A 17,684-nucleotide genomic window follows, 5' to 3' on the forward strand; every position below is an offset into this window, starting at 1 on the left:
AAAAAGAATCAAGATTCTTGGAAAAATGTTTTTGGGTTTAATCGACCACTTTCACCAAATTATGGATTATCATCAAAATTATACAAGTTTAGCTTTAAAAAAATAAAAATTTTTAGTAAAAAAAAAATTAATTTCCTTCCTCAACAGCTACCGTATAATAGCCACAACTTGAAAAACAGATAAGTATTAGAAATCATTAAAAATTCAAACAATTCTATTTTTCAATTCTTAAGATGAATCCCTGGGACCCCTTTTATATAAAAAAATCCCACGTCATCTAAATTAACACAAGATACATTTGGTCTTTCAATCTTGAAATTTAAAATTTAAAATAGTGATATTTTAAATACGACTCCCTTGCTTTTTGGGGCTTAAAAATTTGTTTACTGGAGAACTTTACTTTAATAATTTTCCCTGATTTAGTGCAATATTATTTAATAAAAAAATTATAGTTTACTAAAAAAAAAAAATAGGGATACTGCAATGCCCCCTTGTCAAATATAGTTGAACATCAGGCCAACTGGTATATATTTAGTTGAATTTCAACTTTTTTGGCAACAGTTAATGCATTAACTGTTTAGAAATAATAATGAGAATACACCCCCCCCCCCCACGGTCTAAATCCAGTTGCCTTATACTTTATAATATTAAATAAGTTAATAAGTACTTTTACATCACACTAAAGCTAAATTCTTTTAAAAAATTCAAAATTGCATTAACTACCCCTCTCCATCTTTTCTAATTTGGTATAAAATTTAACAAGTATAGCAATTTTCAAAGAATTTCATAGAGCAGTTCTGCAGTCAGGGGTACTAATCAAAACACAGCTAAGTACTTTACATCTGCCAGAAATTTATACAAGTTTTTTTTTTTTTTTGAACGAAGGAAGTTTTGAAACATCATCCACAAAACCCTGAACCAAATGTTTTATCTTAATGAGCTCTTAGGAGAATACACCACGATTCACTAAAGTTATGAGGTCTGTAAATAAAATAATGAAACTGGTTCAGACAGACTTTTTATTTACAATCCAATTATACACGGACTCTATCACCTTTGAAATAGTTCCTTTGGGAAACCACGCAATGTTTCAAACGGTTTTTCAACTCTTCATAGCAGTGTTGGAACTCAGAAACCGAAATATCCTTCAGATGGTGGGTTACAATTTTTTTTTGTTTTTTACTGTTTCAAAATGGTGTCTTTTGAGGTGTTTTTTTAGTCACAGGGACTCAAGTCAGGTGAATAAGGTAGTTGAGGAACTACAGAAATGTTTTTCTTTGTCAAAACCCCATTAATTGAGAGTACAATGTGGTAAGGTGCATTGTCATGATACAGCATCTAGTTGTCAATGATGGCTGGTCTCACACGGGCAACACTTTTCCACAGTCTTTGACAAATGAATTGAACGTGAAAAAAGGTTGTGCAAAATTGTTTCCAAAAAACCTCACTGTTGAACAGAAAAACAACAGGGTGGAAGTGTGCCGCGATCTTTTAGGGCGAATTGAAACCGATCCTGATCTAAAAAATTATACAAAATGCCAGAGCAAGGAGTGGAACAATTCAAACTCACCACGTCCAAAAAAAACACATCAGAAATCAAAACAATGTTAACACATTTCTTCGATAGTAATGGCATTGTCCATAACGAGTTTTTGCCTACAGGACAGACTGTAAATCAATATTTTACTGAGAAATACATGCCACTCCTTGCTCTGGTGTTTTGTTTCTGGGTCGTACTCAAATAACAAAGATTTATCACCAGTAATAACATTTAGAAAATCAGGATCAACTTCAATTTGCCATAGAAGATCACAGCACACTTCCACCCTGTTGTTTTTCTGTTCAACATTGAGGTTTTTTGGAAACAATTTTGCACAACCTTTTTTCATGTCCAATACGTTTGTCAAAATTTGATGGACTGTAGTACGGTTCAAATTCAATTGTTCTGCAATCATTCTGACAATTAATCGCCGGTCGTACCGTATCAAGCCTCTGATTCTCTCAACATTGTTGTCACTTTTTGACGTTAATGGTCTTCCATAGCGTGGATCATCCGCAACTGATTCGTGGTCATCCTTTTTTTCTTTTTTTTTACTTCGGTCGGTCCCAAGTGACGTGGCTGAAGACTAGTCCCCCTCTTTATCCAGCTTGAAGCAGATCTCCTGACGGGATCCCTCATGGATCATTAAGACATCACGACATCCCTCTCGGTTGCCATGGTGAGTCTCCCCAAGAGGGGTAGTACCTTTCCCTTCCCTATCACCTACTCTGGATCTGGGTATGCACCCCACGCAAACCCCCCTGAATCGCACGCCCACCTCACAAATCTTGAGGGTCCTCAATGCGTCATCAGAACGTCCTGATCCAGCCATCTGCTGGACCCAAACGCCCTCAGCAAAGAGATTCCTGGTCATCTGAAAATGCTTTAAACCGCTTAAAAACTTGGGCTCGTGACAAGAGCGTCATCTCCATACACCCTTATCAATTTTGAAAATGTTTCAGTAGCATTCTCACAGAGTTTAACACAAAACTTGATTCCACAATCTTGTTCATAATTAGTATCACTTGTTTTTGTAACGCACAACAAAAACTTGTTTCATGAAAAATTTGTTTATGTCTCATGTTGCAACAATAAACTAAAAATATTAATACCTAATACAAATTAGCTGTTCATATAATCATATTTTTACTAGTAACTTACAGGCTAAGTATATTACAGGCTCAACAAATGCAAGTAAATTAAGGCTTTTTAAATGTAATATTAGAGTGAAATCAAATAAAATTCCAAATTAAAAATATTATAAAAATAACAAACCAGCTGCCACAAACAAAATGCAATAACACCGCTTCTGAATATTAGGTTAAAACTTCAAACTTTAATACGCTAAACAAATTTTTTATTTCAATAACATCAATTAAATACCCGTTGAATATGGATAAAACAGAATTTATATTTTATTTTTCAAGATATAACATTTATTTATTTATTATTATTATTATTAAAATATTTCAAAATAATCCAGATTTCACTAAAATATTCTCAGAACAGGTTAAATAGGTACACATACTATATTATTTCCCTGCATAAAAACAAAAAAAAATGTAACATCATAAATGATAAACAGAAAAGTAGAACTCCCTTACCATCAATCATGCAGCACATAATATATCAAATCGGTTAAGACTAGCAAATAACAAAAAGCTTATTAACTTATTTCAACATGAATTTTGGCGTTTTTCATGTTTATATCTTCAATCATTCTCAACATTTTAGCTAAAATGTTACTGTAGAACTTACATGATAACCAATTTCTGTAAGAGTTCACAGCAACAATTCAACCTAAATGCCGAGAATGTATAAAACATATAAATACACATTACAGCTCGATGCATGTTAATTTAACTATAAGTTCTGTTACTAACAAAGTTTTTATGAAATGATTTAGTATTAAAGAGATTCAAGAAGAAGTTGAAATATAATTAATAAATTAAATGTACGCAACCTTATTGGTATTAATAAATACAAGATATATGTAAACAAAAAAAAATAAATAAATACATACGTGGACTGGAAAGTTTGTGTCAACTCATGTTTTAACTCTCCACGATGATTTATTGTGAATATTCTAAAAATAGGGATTCCAACAGCTTGATATGCCCAAACATCCTAAGGAAAAATAAGAAAATAACAATAAATAACAAATGAACATTACATATAAAAGGCATATTTTTTTTTTTTACAATGATAAATTTTAAACACTTATATTTTGTAATAAAAGAGATTTTAATTCTAATGAGAGGATGTACAAATAAATGACACTAGTAGCATCATAATAAATCCTTCATAAGTCTGATGGTTGTCTGAAAAATTTTCAGACTGAAATAGACGTATTTTTTCTGTCAAATATAATTTTATATTTCAACAAAGTGTCCTTTCAAGTCTATATACTTTGTCTAACGATGCTCTAACCTCTTTAATCCTTCCAGATAGTAACTGGCATATTTCCCCGCAAAATAGGTGTTTACATATGAGATAACCTGTTCGTCCGATGAAAATCTCTCCTCCATGCAAAACTTTACTTTAAGGTTAGGAAACAAGAAAACATCGCTTGGGGCAAAATTTGGTGAATACGATGAGGGGTCAACCAATTCAAAATGCAATTCATGAATTTATGCCATGGCGACCGTCAAAGCACGGCGAGCAGGTGCATTGTCATGATGGAAAAGCACTTTCTTCTTCTTCAAATGTGGTTGTTTTTTTGCTATTTCTGACTTCATCTTGTCAAGTAATGATGCGTAAAACTATCCCGTTATTGTTTTACCTTTTTGAAGATTAACAAAATTCCATTACTATCCTAAAAATCAGCTGCCATCACTTTCCCGGCCGATGGAACCATCTTTGTCTTTTTCGGAGCAGGTTCAACCTTTGCAGTCCACTGTTTTGACTATTGTTTGGTCTCAGGAGTGTAGTGTAGCGGTGGATCCGCATTTCATCTACCGGCATGAATCTATGCAAAACATTTGACTCGTTTTGCTTAAATGACTCCACCAGGGTCTTTGAAATCTTCACTCAAATGCGGATAGCTTATGCATATCCAATCTTCATTTAATTTACAACAAATATGTTCTTTCGATATGCCCTTAACCTCTCCTATCTTTCTAACCTCAATTCGTAGGTTGTCCAATACCATTTGGTAAACTTTTTCGATGATATCGGTGATGGTTGCAGTTTTTGGCTGACCCAAACGCTCTTCATCAACTGAGCTGGTATGACCGTGTTTAAATTCAGCTGCCCATCTTTTAATAGTGACAAATGATGGGGAAGAGTCCCTGTAAACAGCATCCAACTAGGTTTTAATTTGCGTAGGCATATTGCATTTCAGATATAAGTATTTAATCATGGCATGATAATTAATTTTTTCAATTTTCACAAAACACTCACAATGACTTACACAAACAACAGAGGGTCTAAAATGGCTGAAATTTTTGAGAGTTTTAACACATAAATGAATACATTCTCTAACTTTTGTTGATAAGTGCTGCCATCTTCATGTTGAGGCTCAAAACTTTTCAGATACCCCTCGTATATCTAGTGAATTCAATGAAGTAGACGTTTATTATTGGTGGTAGTTTTCCATCCAATGTATTATTTGTTTTCAATCATGATTTTGCAGTGTCTGATCGGAGATCGGACATTGCAAAATTTGTATCTATATCAAGCTCAATTTTAAACTTGGTAAAACAGTGACAAATACACAAAATGTTAAAAAAGTATTTGATGATAACATCCATTGATGATAATGAACATTTGGGATGATCACCTAACTGACATTAGTCAGAAAATATCATTGTTATTTCGTATGTGATTGAGGAAAATTGTAAGCATGACATCTATAACGTCAACTGGTTGGCACATATTTAGCAGATTTTGTCTGAAGAATGGAATATGAGAAAAATTGCTGCAAAATTTGTACAACTGCTAAATGATGAACAAAAAAGGTGAATTGAAAAAGCTTCTTTGAAGTGAACCACATTTCCTTCTAAGTTTATCACAGGTGAAAAAAGGTAGATTTACAAGGATGCGACCGTGAAAACTTCAGCAATCTTCCCGACAGAAGAGTCTATCTTCATCTCAGCTGCCCATCAAGTATAAATACCATCAAACTATGATTGATCTGAATCTTCGATACTGATAGGATTATCTACAAGAATGATTACTCGAGAATCCTACTGTGCTGACCTAAGGCGGGTAATGAAGAATAAGAGAAGGAAACATCAAGAGAATTGGTGCAGGTATGAGTGAGTTTTTCACTAGAGCATTATGAGGCCATAAATTGCTTTCATTGGGTAGCAATTTTTGGCGAAAAACAACATGGTAGTTGTTCCTCATCTTCTATATTCAACCAACAAATTCACATGGAATTGCAGGTGGTGCTGAACTCACTCACCAAAAGACTTTCAGGATGTGTTTAGTTCATAGAAGCACTGGGATCAGAGTCTGAACTCTAAACGGAATAACTCAGAAAACGACTGTGATGAACAAGATCCAGGTATGATGTGATTAATCCACCAGGTTGGTCTAGTGGTGAACACGTCTTCCCGAATCAGCTGATTTGGAAGTCAAGAGTTCCAGCATTCAAGCCCTAGTAAAGTCAGTTATTTTTACACAGACTTGAATACTAGATCGTGGATACCGGTGTTCTTTGGTGGTTGGGTTTCAATTAACCACACATCTCAGAAATGGTGAAACTGAGACTGTACAAGACTACACTTCACTTACACTGATACATATCATCCTAATTCATCCTCTGAAGTATTATCTGGATGGTAATTACTGGAGGCTAAACAGGAATAAGAAAGAAATGTATGATATGATTGTATTTAATATTATATTTCAAGAACTTTTAATAACATCTTGTATATCACTGAAATTAATCTTATTATATAGACTACGTAAATAAAATTAGATGTTACACGCAAATTTTAAGAATTATAAATTTAAGCTTATTTAAAAGGTTAAAATTATTAATAAAACTTAATACATTTCATTAAAAAACAAAACTTTTTACAACTGCATACTTGAATACACATAATCAAACAATATTATTTAAATTTTAACAATGTTTAAATGTTTGATTTAAGTAGCTGGTAATTTTTATTTTAGTAAATAATGCATACTAATTTTTTTGAATAAGGCTTATTTATATTTTATTATCTTCAAAAAATAATTCATTCAAAACGTAATTGTACACCTATATAAACATGATATGTTGAAGGATTGTATTCTGGGGTGCTGCAAGTAATGTTTTCTGTAAAGGTCGGTAATATTGTATTGTGTGCAATTTACTTCTACGAGCTAGTCAATTCAGTGACTGAAAACAAAAAGGTGAGTCTGGTTCTTTGTTATCCATTGTGTTCATAAATTTGAAGGACTGAGTCCATGTCTTTCCATTTGTACTCGGAACGGTTTAACTTTAGAACTGTGAATATTTCTCATCGAATATATCTTCCATGAATACAAATAAAACTATATTAAAATTTATTTACTAATTATTATTTAAAGTTCAAATACATGAAATTCCTCTATATGACCAGAAAATTGCAGTATGGAGTATGGGTTACAATATTCAGAAGAAGACTAATCAGCCCAATATTCTTTACAGAAATGATAAATTCAGCTCGTCATTGTAAAATCGTTCACCAGTTTACGGGAGAGCTAATCGAGGCACAATCACACGTAGTCAGGCTATCCATGAAATTACTGCAAGAGGTTTTCAAAAATCAAATCATTTCTAAGAGCTCACAGTCACCATGTTCTCCAGACAAACGCCAACAGGATTTTAACTTATGAGGTTATGAAAAAAGTAACGTTTATCAAGGGAAACCCTCCAAAGCCTCCTTTAAAGTTCAAACTGCTATTCGTGATTTCACCAAGAACAATCAAATGGACAACTAGCGTGAGTATTCAAGAATAACAAGAAACACGTGCAGATATGTCTGAATGTTCATTAGAACCATTTCCAACAACTAATATAAGATAAGCTGACATTACGTTACTGTTGTATTAATACATGATAGGTATACAATTACTTTTCAAATGCACTGTTTACAAATAAAAATATATTAAAATTTATTTACTAACTATTATTTAAACTATCAATATCTGTTTGGTTACTTTTGAAAAATTCTGAATTTCTTTTGAAATATTTGTTAAAAAAAAAATCAATAAATCATTCCAGTTTGTGAATATTTCTGCTCACTACACAGTTTATTAATATACATCAAATGAGTGTCAAAATATTAAGAACAAAAACTTTTTTCATTTCTATTTTAGCAATTTATAATAATTTTTATTTAGTGTAGATTCAACATCCTATTAATCATCCATAAAACAGCATATGTAGTGATTTAGCAAACAAACAGTAATGTAATAATTTGTGAAGTTCACTAACTGCTCATCTTTTTCTTCATTGCATTTAGATGGTGAGGGAGAGGACAAATCAGTATCTTACTCTTTAATTCTTTCAATAGCCTGTGATTAAGAGTTAATAAGGGAACACTAAACATATCCTTAATAATGAAATGACATAATTACAAAAATTTATGAGAACAGTAGAAAACAAATTAATCCAAACAAAGGGAATTTTTGTTCTGTTGCAGGGAATTTTCATTCTGCGGCAGACTGCTTGCTGTTTGGTGTTTCAGATTATGTTGTTAGTTCATATACAAACAGAATTAGTGGTTTTTTTTTATTCATTGTCAATTAGTTTTTGGTGACCTTGTTAGTTTCTTTTATAAGTTTGTTATTCGTTTCTAGTTAATACATTGCTGCTTTGTCCCGACACACACACAAACGACTTAAAGACAGATTGCCACTGAGTGTAGTGTAGGGGTTAGGTACTCTAAATGAAATCGTGAGAAGGTTTAGGGAAATAGGTTCTGTCTCTCCAAGGAGAAAAGCAAAATGCGGACAGAAAAAGAAAGCCATGCCTGCACAGGATCGATTACTAATAAGAAAAAGCAAAATTAACCCATGATTATCAGCTGTTGACCTTAACAGGAACTTGACGGTCGGTGTAACTAACGTTTCTGATATGACAGTTTATAGAAGACTGTTGGCAACAGGAAGGATTGCTTGGAAACCTAAAAAGAAGCAGTCACAGGTTATGAAAATGAAGAGACTTAAATGAGCGAAGAAACATAAAGAATGAACTATTGATATGTGGAAACTTATTTTTTCAGACGAGACAGATTTCTTTATCCAAGAGGAGAGAAACAACACCCAGCCAAAAAGATGTTTTGGGGATGTTTTAACATGAAGGGGCAGGAGGCCTTAAGCCTGTGGATGGGATGATAAAATCAGATTCGATGCATTAACATATGCCAAAGAAAAATAGTCTCGCTTACGCATAAGAACCTAGAAATAATTTTCCAACAGGACCTTGCACCATGTCACATGACAAAGAAAGCAAAAGAGTTCTTCAAAAGCAAAAAAATTTCAGTGCTCTCATGGCCAGCGAACTCCTGCGAACTTAATCCCATTGAAAATTTATGGGCCGTACTAAAAAGAAAACTTGGGAAAATGAATTGTAAAATAAAAACTGACAAATAGTTCAGTGATAAACGTTTAGTAGTAAGATGAAGAAATCAAAAATCATTGTTCTACCTTAGTGGAAACAATTCCAAAGAGGATTAATGAGATAATCAAAAACAAAGGACATATAAAGTATTAAATTTGAGGAAGTTTGACTATTAAACAGTTTTTCTTTTAAAAATAAAACTTTCTGTTAAAAATACTGTGTTTGGATTAATTTGTTTGCCACATTTACAATATTCTCACCCAGAGAACATAGCAATTTGAAAATATACTACGTCACTAAGCTAATTCACCCTTGGGATGGTCTTGCCAAAAAAAATTTTTGTACTATCTGTTGCTAGTATAAAAAGAAAAACTGATCGTACCCTATCTTCTAACTAAAGGAATATGTAATTACAAAAATGGATGCAATTAAAATTCTAGCAGTGTTCTTCATGATGATCAATAACGTAATATAAATATAACCTATAATTCTAGATTAAAAAAGTAAGTGAAAGAAATTAATCAAACCAAACGGTTGATTTTTTTTTTTAAATAAAAAACGCATATTTGCTTCTGGGTTGAAATTGTAAAACATTAACTTTCTTTTTGAGCACTGAGGGTTCACACAAAAAGTTTTTAAAAAATTTGTTTTTCAATGTAAAATAAATTCTACTTATCAATGCAAGATTACAGTAAGCTTGTCAAAAGCTTACTGTAATCATAATTAATTTTTTTTTCTACATTTTTACCATAAACCTTTTACATTATTTAACCATCATGATTGCTATATTTATTAACAACTAATACTTTTAGTCTCTGACAATTCTCAAACTTTGTTTTTATGTTCTGAACATCATTGTGCAATGAATTTCTATTTATAATCCAAAAAACACAGTTTTTATTTATAAAAAAAATAAATAAATAAAAAACCAATGATATATTTTCAGGAAATAACATCTCAATCCCACAATGAGAAAACCGGTGTGTTTTACAACCCGTACTCCTTCATTTCAAGAAGTTCGTTGGAACATCGCCGGTAAGAATCCGCAGAACTGGACGGTACAGCAAAGTCAACAAACTATGTTTACAATTCTAATTATAACCTAACATAAAAGTGAAATGAAAATGGAAAAAAAAATTGAAAATAAGCATGAAAAGATTATATTTCAGTTCAATTAGATTTCAATAAAGAATGCTCTCAAAAATACCTCGAATTTTGTTAGACAACGTCTTTTTCTTGAATCCATTTGATGAACCACAAGACTCAAATATGTCACCACCTCAAAAAGGTGAGTTTATGAATTGCTAGGCTGCAGTACATAATAGTACTAGGTAGCGTACAAAAACTTGATAATGTACTTGAAATAATAAAATTTAAAAGAAAATATGCTACAACTTGTTTTAATAGTAAATACTCATGTAAATGAAAGTGCTAAAGATGAAACGATTTTTTTTAATTCCTATCACTTCATTAAAAAAAAAAGTAATAAATAAAAATATTAGTTAACAAGACATTATAGTTGATAATAAAACACAAAAAACATAAACATTAGGAAAATGTTTGAAATGTGGCAATAAAGATTTGTTATGTAAAACAGAAATAAATTCTATCTGTAAAATTTTTATCTTATATTTAAAACTATTTGAACTATCGATGGAGAAATCAAAAAAAGGTCACTTAATAATAATATAAATAGTGTGTCCACAGATGCGATAAAAATTGAGGGTTACACTTACAAAGTAATAAAAGCAATATTACATCACAGATCTTTGATTAGTGAAGGTTATTAAATTAGTTTTATTAAAAAATGAAAAATACCATACAAAGTGAATGTGACTCAACAAAAAAAATTGGCCGATACATTCAAAAAACGTATATTTGTTTGTTCTAGAAAGACAATAAATTTTAATAATAAATCCATAAAATAACAATCAGTAATTCATAAAAAAATAAAAAAAGAATAATCTAACAAAACGCGGTGATATCCAAAAAAATTACAATAAAATTGTAAACCGTATGGTAAAAGTCTCGCATTTATCATTTCTTCCGCTCAAAAAACAAAACTTTCTGTAATACAGATAAAACTGTTTTTAACAAAATGATACTGATATCAAAAAAGGTAAGATACTACATTTCTATTATCAAAATCTGTTATTAATTTACAATTAAATACATGTTAAATATATGTAATAGACAACAGATGCACAATAACAGATAATAAACAATGTTTAACCATTCCATTTCCTTTTTATTTTTTGTGCAGTCATTTACTGGTTTGATTCAGCCCTCCACTGATTCAGCCCTCCACGATTCCTTATCTAGCGCTAGTAGTTTCATTTCAGTGTATCCCCTACATCCTACAATTTATTTTACATATTCCAAATGTTGCCTGCCTGCACAATTTTTTCCTTCTAACTGTCCCTCTAACATTAAAGCGACTATTACAGGATGCCTTAATATGTGGCCTATAAGTCTGTTTCTTTTTTTAAGTATATTTTTCCAAATGCTTGTTTCTTCATCGATTTGCCGCAACACCTCTTCATCTGTCGCTTATCCACCCATCTGATTTTTAACATTCTCCTATAGCAGCGCATTTCAAAAGCTTCTAAATCTTTTCTTCTTAGTTACTCCAATCGTCCAAGTTTCACTTCCACGTAAAGCTATGCTTTAAACAAACACTTTCAAAATAAGCGTTCCATATAATAAGCAAAAAATAGAAAAATTTGTTACAAAACTCTTAACAGCCCAATTTCATTTATTAAACAACAGATCATCATAAGAATTGTACTATTTCTGTAAATGTTATATATATTACATATAAATGAAATTGGGCCGGTAAGAGTTTTGTAACAATTTTTTCTATTTTTTGCTTATTATATTGAACTCTAAAACATTGTTTATTATCTATTATTGTACATTTATTGTCTATTACACATATTTAATGTGTATTTCTTTAAACAAAATTCTAAATTAATAACAGATTTTGGTAATAGAAATGTAGTGTCTTTACCTTTTTTGATATCAGTATCATTTTGTTAAAAACAGTTTTATCTGTATTACAGAAATTTTAGTTTTTTGAGCGGAAGAAATGATATCTGCGAGACTCTTACTGTACAATTTACAATTTCAGTATAATTTTTTTTTTGGATTATATATCATAAAATAAACATAACCTAATATTTTTTTCACAAAACAGCATAAATTTTCTATTTCTACAAATAACTTCACGATTAACCACATTCTCATATGTTTAAAAACAGTTTAAATAAATAATATTACTATTTCCACTGCTATTCTTTTATACTTTTATCTTAACTTTTAGTCATTTTAAAAAACTATCCATCGTGCAATAATTCCCCTCATTATACATTCATACGAATATATAATTTTGAAACTGTTTCTTAACAATAGAAATCTTTACAAATTGTTAAACAAACATTTTTTTTAAGGTAACACAATACAAAAAAATATAAAACAGACTTTCTATTACAAAATACTCACATTTATCTTATTACCATAACCAGCATAGAACGGTTTAGTACTAGGTGGGAACAATGCTTGTATATCACGCAGACAAGAGATCTTGAATTCCTCTGGTTTCTTTTCAATTACCTCACTGAAATGAATAAAAATAAGCAATAATAATATAATACAAATATTTAATTTTAAATTAATTAATAATGTACAAGCCAATGGTTAATACAATATTAAAATATAAAAATTTTGAATGTTTTATTAAAAACAAACAAAAAAAACTCACATCCACTCAAAAAGCAAACACAAGATTGTGTAAAAGAAACAGTTTTGCATTAAAATTGAAAATAATTTTTTTTTTGTCTTCAGTCATTAGACTGGTTTGATGCAGCTCTCCAAAATTCCCTGTATAGTGCTAGTCATTTCATTTCAGTATACCCCTACATCCTACACCCCTAACAATTTATTTTACATATTCAAAACGTTGCCTGCCTGCACAATTTTTCCTTCTACCTGTCCCTCCAATATTAAAGCGACTATTGCAGGATACCTTAATATGTGGCCTCTCTTCTTTTAACTGTATTTTTCCAAATGCTTCCTTCATCTATTTGCCACAACACGTCTTCATTTGTCACTTTATCCATCCATCTGATTTTTAACATTCTCCTATATCACTGCATTTCAAAAACTTCTAATCTTTTCTTCTCAGGTACTCAGATTGTTCAATAGTTTCAAAAATCTTTTCCAGACGTTTAAATTAATTTTTGTGTAAACAAATTATACTTTTGACTGAAGGCTCGTTTCGTCTGTGCTATTTGGCATTTTATATCGCTCCTGCTTCAGCCATCTTTAGTAATTCTACTTCCAAAATAACAAAATTCTTCTACCTCCATAATCTTTTCTCTTCCTATTTTTACATTCAATGGTCCATCTTCGTTATTTTTACTACACTTCATTACTTTTGTTTTGTTCTTGTTTATTTTCATGCAGTATTTCTTGGATAAGACTTCATCCATGCTGTTTATTGTTCCTTCTAAATCTTTTTTACTATGGGCTAGAATTACTATATCATCAGCAAATCGTAGCATCTTTAGCTTTTCACCTTGTACTGTTACTCAGGATCTAAATTGTTCTTTAACATCTATAACTGCTAGTTGTATGTAAAAATTAAAAAGTAACAGGGATAGGGAACATTCTTGTCACACTCCCTTTATTATTATGGCTTCTTTCTTATGTTCTTCAATTATTACTGTTGCAGTTTGGTTTCTGTAAATGTTAGCAATCATTCTTCTATCTCTGTATTTGAACCCTAATTTTTTTTAAATGCTGAACATTTTATTCCAGTCTACAAAAATAATTTAAATAACCTAAACAAACCTTAAGTATTATATAATTAAGTATTCTACTTAATTATTATATCTACACCTCAAGCAACCATAATTAACTCTTGATTGTATAAATCAGAAAAAAATGATATAATTATATTTGTTACATAATAGAGATTACATTACATAATAAAATTATTTATATATATGTTAAATGAAATTTAAACCACCAAAACAGAGTAAATAAAAAATAAATAAGTTAAATTTATATATTAATTCCAAATATTGATTTTAATGGGATGGGATCCCATATCTTCAGCTGGTAATTAATTCTATAATTACATTAAAATAAATAGTTTTTATAATCTGTGAATTATAAATTTATCAAAACTATTACAGCTTTATAAGCTTTGAATTATTATGTAGAAATATCCAAATTCTACTGCCCAGTAGTTGAATGATGTAATATTTAAAACATTATATTTTCCTTTGTTCTAACGACATAAATGTGAACCGTTATTTTATTTGTTATAATATATAAAATATTATATTATTGTATTTTATTATATTTTTAATTAAATCATCACCTTCGATTTTGATTTGGTGGTGATTTTATATATATAAAAACTCAAAAAAAAAAAAAAAGAAGAGCATGATCAATTTAATCATTACTAATAATAAAAGGAATAATATTTAAATAAAAAACACACATTAAATAATAACTTACGTATGGAATGCAGTTAATAAACTAGTAGGATTAAGAAGGATTGGACCTTCTGGTAAGGATAAATCTTCCTGTTTTATGGACTTCAAGTAATCTCTGGTCAGCCTTGATTGCCCTAAAAACAAATTTTGAGAATAACTCTCTGGTACCTTCAAAACACAAAATTTTAATAATTTTTATATCTGTTAGCGATTAAAATGCACATTTACTTTTCTATGGCTGTATTTATAACATTTGAATTATGCGGCTGGAATCTGCACTATAATAAGGGTTAATGTGAAACAGATTTTCATTATAATACAAGCGTTTAACCAATTAATAGCTGGCTTTTTTCGACTGTTGACCAATCAGAAGCAGGTGTTATTTAATGTATCGACTGTTTCTTTTTACTTTGATTTTAATCCAATTTACAAAGGTTAATTTGTACAGCGATTGATAACTAAGTTTGTATATTATACTGATCCTTTTGTTAATTATATCATATTAAGAGGAAGAAATGTCTTTAATACCATCGATATTAAGGAAACGGCAGAACTTATAACTTACAACTTACTGCCACAGAAATGTATTTTTTGAAAAATTAAAGAAAAAAAAATTCCGTGAAAAATGTATTCCATCATTGATTTAAATCAATCATCCCAATCTTTTCTCAGCCATGAAAAAATACAGTATGCAACTCACTACAATGGCCATTATTGCACTCTTGCAAAGTTTATGACACAAGCCTTGGCAAGTGTTGTAACTTACTTTGCATTCGAGCATTAATGGCTATCATTATAGGCTAACTACACAATGTAATATTATTTTAGACTAAAATTTACATAATAAGAGATACCGATAACTTATTTACCACTTATAATAATAAACAAAAGTAGATATAAAATAAATTTCTTGTTTCTTTCTTAAAATCGAGTTTTTATTTTTACCTATAGAGGTTAAATAATAATTACGATCATCCAGTCGCTATACACTCTCTTAAATGAATTTTAAATGGCCAATTATCACATACCAGGTGTGTAAATATGAAACCGGAATTTGCCCATAGATGGCCTTAGCTGTCAATGTTAATTACCATCAAACCGCATCATTGGCACCATTTTCTTTCTTTGACAGCAAACAAAGATTTTCAATTCACAATACAAATTTCATACAACAGCATAATTTTAATTAGCGTTGAACATTTCGAGTTTTGTACCTACAAACTATGATTTGAGGACAGCATTGATTTTCTGTTACCATTTAAAGAAAACTGCTGCAGAATCGCATCAAATGCTTTTCGAAGCTTACGGTGAGCATGCTCTTGGTAAATCACAGTGCTTTGAGTGTTTAAAAAATTCAAAAGTGACAATTTTAATGTGAGAAACGAAGTATGTAGAAAACCACCAAAAACATTTGAAGACAGCAAATTGCAAACATTGTTGGATGCTCAAACGCAACAACTCACGGATTAATTAAATGTAACACGAGAAGCTGTCTCCGTACATTTGAAAGCCACGGAAAAGACCCAGAAGATGAGAAAATGGGTTCCACATGTTTTGAATGAAAGACAGCAAGAAAACCGAAAAACCACTTGTGAAATGCTCCTCACCAGGTACAAAAGTAAGTCATTTCTCCATCAAATTGTGACAGATGATGAAAAGTGGAGATATTTGGAGAATCCTAAGCGTAAAAGATCATAGGTAACTCCAGACGAACCATCGACGTCGATTTCAAGGTCAAATCGCTACGGAAAGAAGACAATGCTCTGTTTGGTGGTATCAGAAGGGTGTGATCTATTATGAGCTCTGGTGAAACCGTCAATACTGAACGCTACCGACAACAAATGATCGATTTGAATCAAGCATTGAATGTAAAACGACCAGAATATTAAAAATGGCAAAACAAAGTGAATTTGCTTCAAGATAATGCACCATCTCACACAGCAAAACCAGTCAAAGAAACAATTGTGGCGCTCAGTTGGGAAATACTTTTGCAAACGGCTTACTCACCAGACTTGGCTCCGTACGACTACTATTTATTTGCATCGATTGGACATGCACTTGCTGAGTAGCACTTCACTTGTTATGAAAATGGCTCAATGCTTCAAAAGAGCAACAATTTTTTTGGCATTCAAAAATTGTCAAGAGAAAATGGGAAAAATGTATAGCTAACAATGGACAATTATTTCGAATAAAATATTTTTTATCATTTTCATACCATAAACATATGTGTATTTTTCTACACAAAAATTCCAGTTTCATATTTACACACAGCTGGCGCATTCAGCAGTAGTATCATATTTAATTTACCAAATGTCATTTATACACCTATGCCAGTTTTAACTTGCTCAGAAATATCTTTATATCTCTCTCACTCTCTCTCTCTCCTTTATTACCTACAAACATTTCTTCTTTAACATTCTTTTCGGTCACTGTTACCAAAATCACAATGTCCAATCCCCAGTTACATTAAAATTCATCTAACTCTTTTTCCATGTTCAAATAACCATGCTTTTGCATCAGTTAAAGTAAGAGTTTTCTATTTAAAAATCACACAAATGGTTTCATTGATCATCAATCTCACAAAGCATCACTGTCAATCAGTTTCCATTTCGTTCTGTTCACAAGCAATTTCTTCTTATCTTTTTGAATATGAATACATTCCTATTAAATTCCAATTTCTTAAATAATATGAGTAGCCTATTTTTCATCAATTTTTATAATACGTATAATTTCTTTCTTTTTGCAATCCACATTTTATACTGATAAGTAAATAATTAATCAGTACAACATGGTTTAAAAAAAAAAGAAGAAGTTAGTCCCGAATTCATAATTCTTGGGCTAGCTTCTCTTTCTGATCCTACCCAAATTCATGTAACAGCTGCCATTATTAAAGATAAGATTTAGAACTATCTTCAGACAGTTATGTAAATCTAAGTACTACTACAAGTCCTGGGTTCAGATCCTGGTCAGGCATGGCATCATGTCATCCTCTGAAGCAATACCTAACGGTGGTCCCAGAGGTTAAAAAAAAAGTACTGAAGTTCAAAGAAAACTGGTAATAATTATAATAGAAGAGGGAAAAATCATTCCATGTAACAAG

At 30.9% G+C, this 17,684-nt stretch overlaps 1 protein-coding gene across 5 annotated transcripts in view; it reads right to left on the bottom strand.

Annotated features, from left to right (window-relative positions):
- Positions 1-17,684, bottom strand: part of Lpin (phosphatidate phosphatase LPIN) — a 231,327-nt gene that overhangs the window by 18,268 nt on the left and 195,375 nt on the right. For all 5 annotated transcript variants that reach the window (XR_012754729.1, XM_075353937.1, XM_075353934.1 and 2 more), the window contains 3 exons: positions 14,607-14,718; positions 12,582-12,696; positions 3,564-3,667 (listed from right to left, as the gene is read on the bottom strand). Coding sequence is in view for 4 of the 5 variants with exons in the window: in XM_075353937.1 (XP_075210052.1) it covers positions 3,564-3,667; positions 12,582-12,696; positions 14,607-14,718 (331 nt within the window). In the remaining variant the exon portion in view is untranslated. The remainder of the gene's footprint in view (positions 1-3,563; positions 3,668-12,581; positions 12,697-14,606; positions 14,719-17,684) is intronic.

This window comes from Lycorma delicatula, chromosome 1, assembly GCF_047948215.1.
Source record: "Lycorma delicatula isolate Av1 chromosome 1, ASM4794821v1, whole genome shotgun sequence".
Taxonomy (NCBI): Eukaryota; Metazoa; Arthropoda; class Insecta; order Hemiptera; family Fulgoridae; genus Lycorma; species Lycorma delicatula.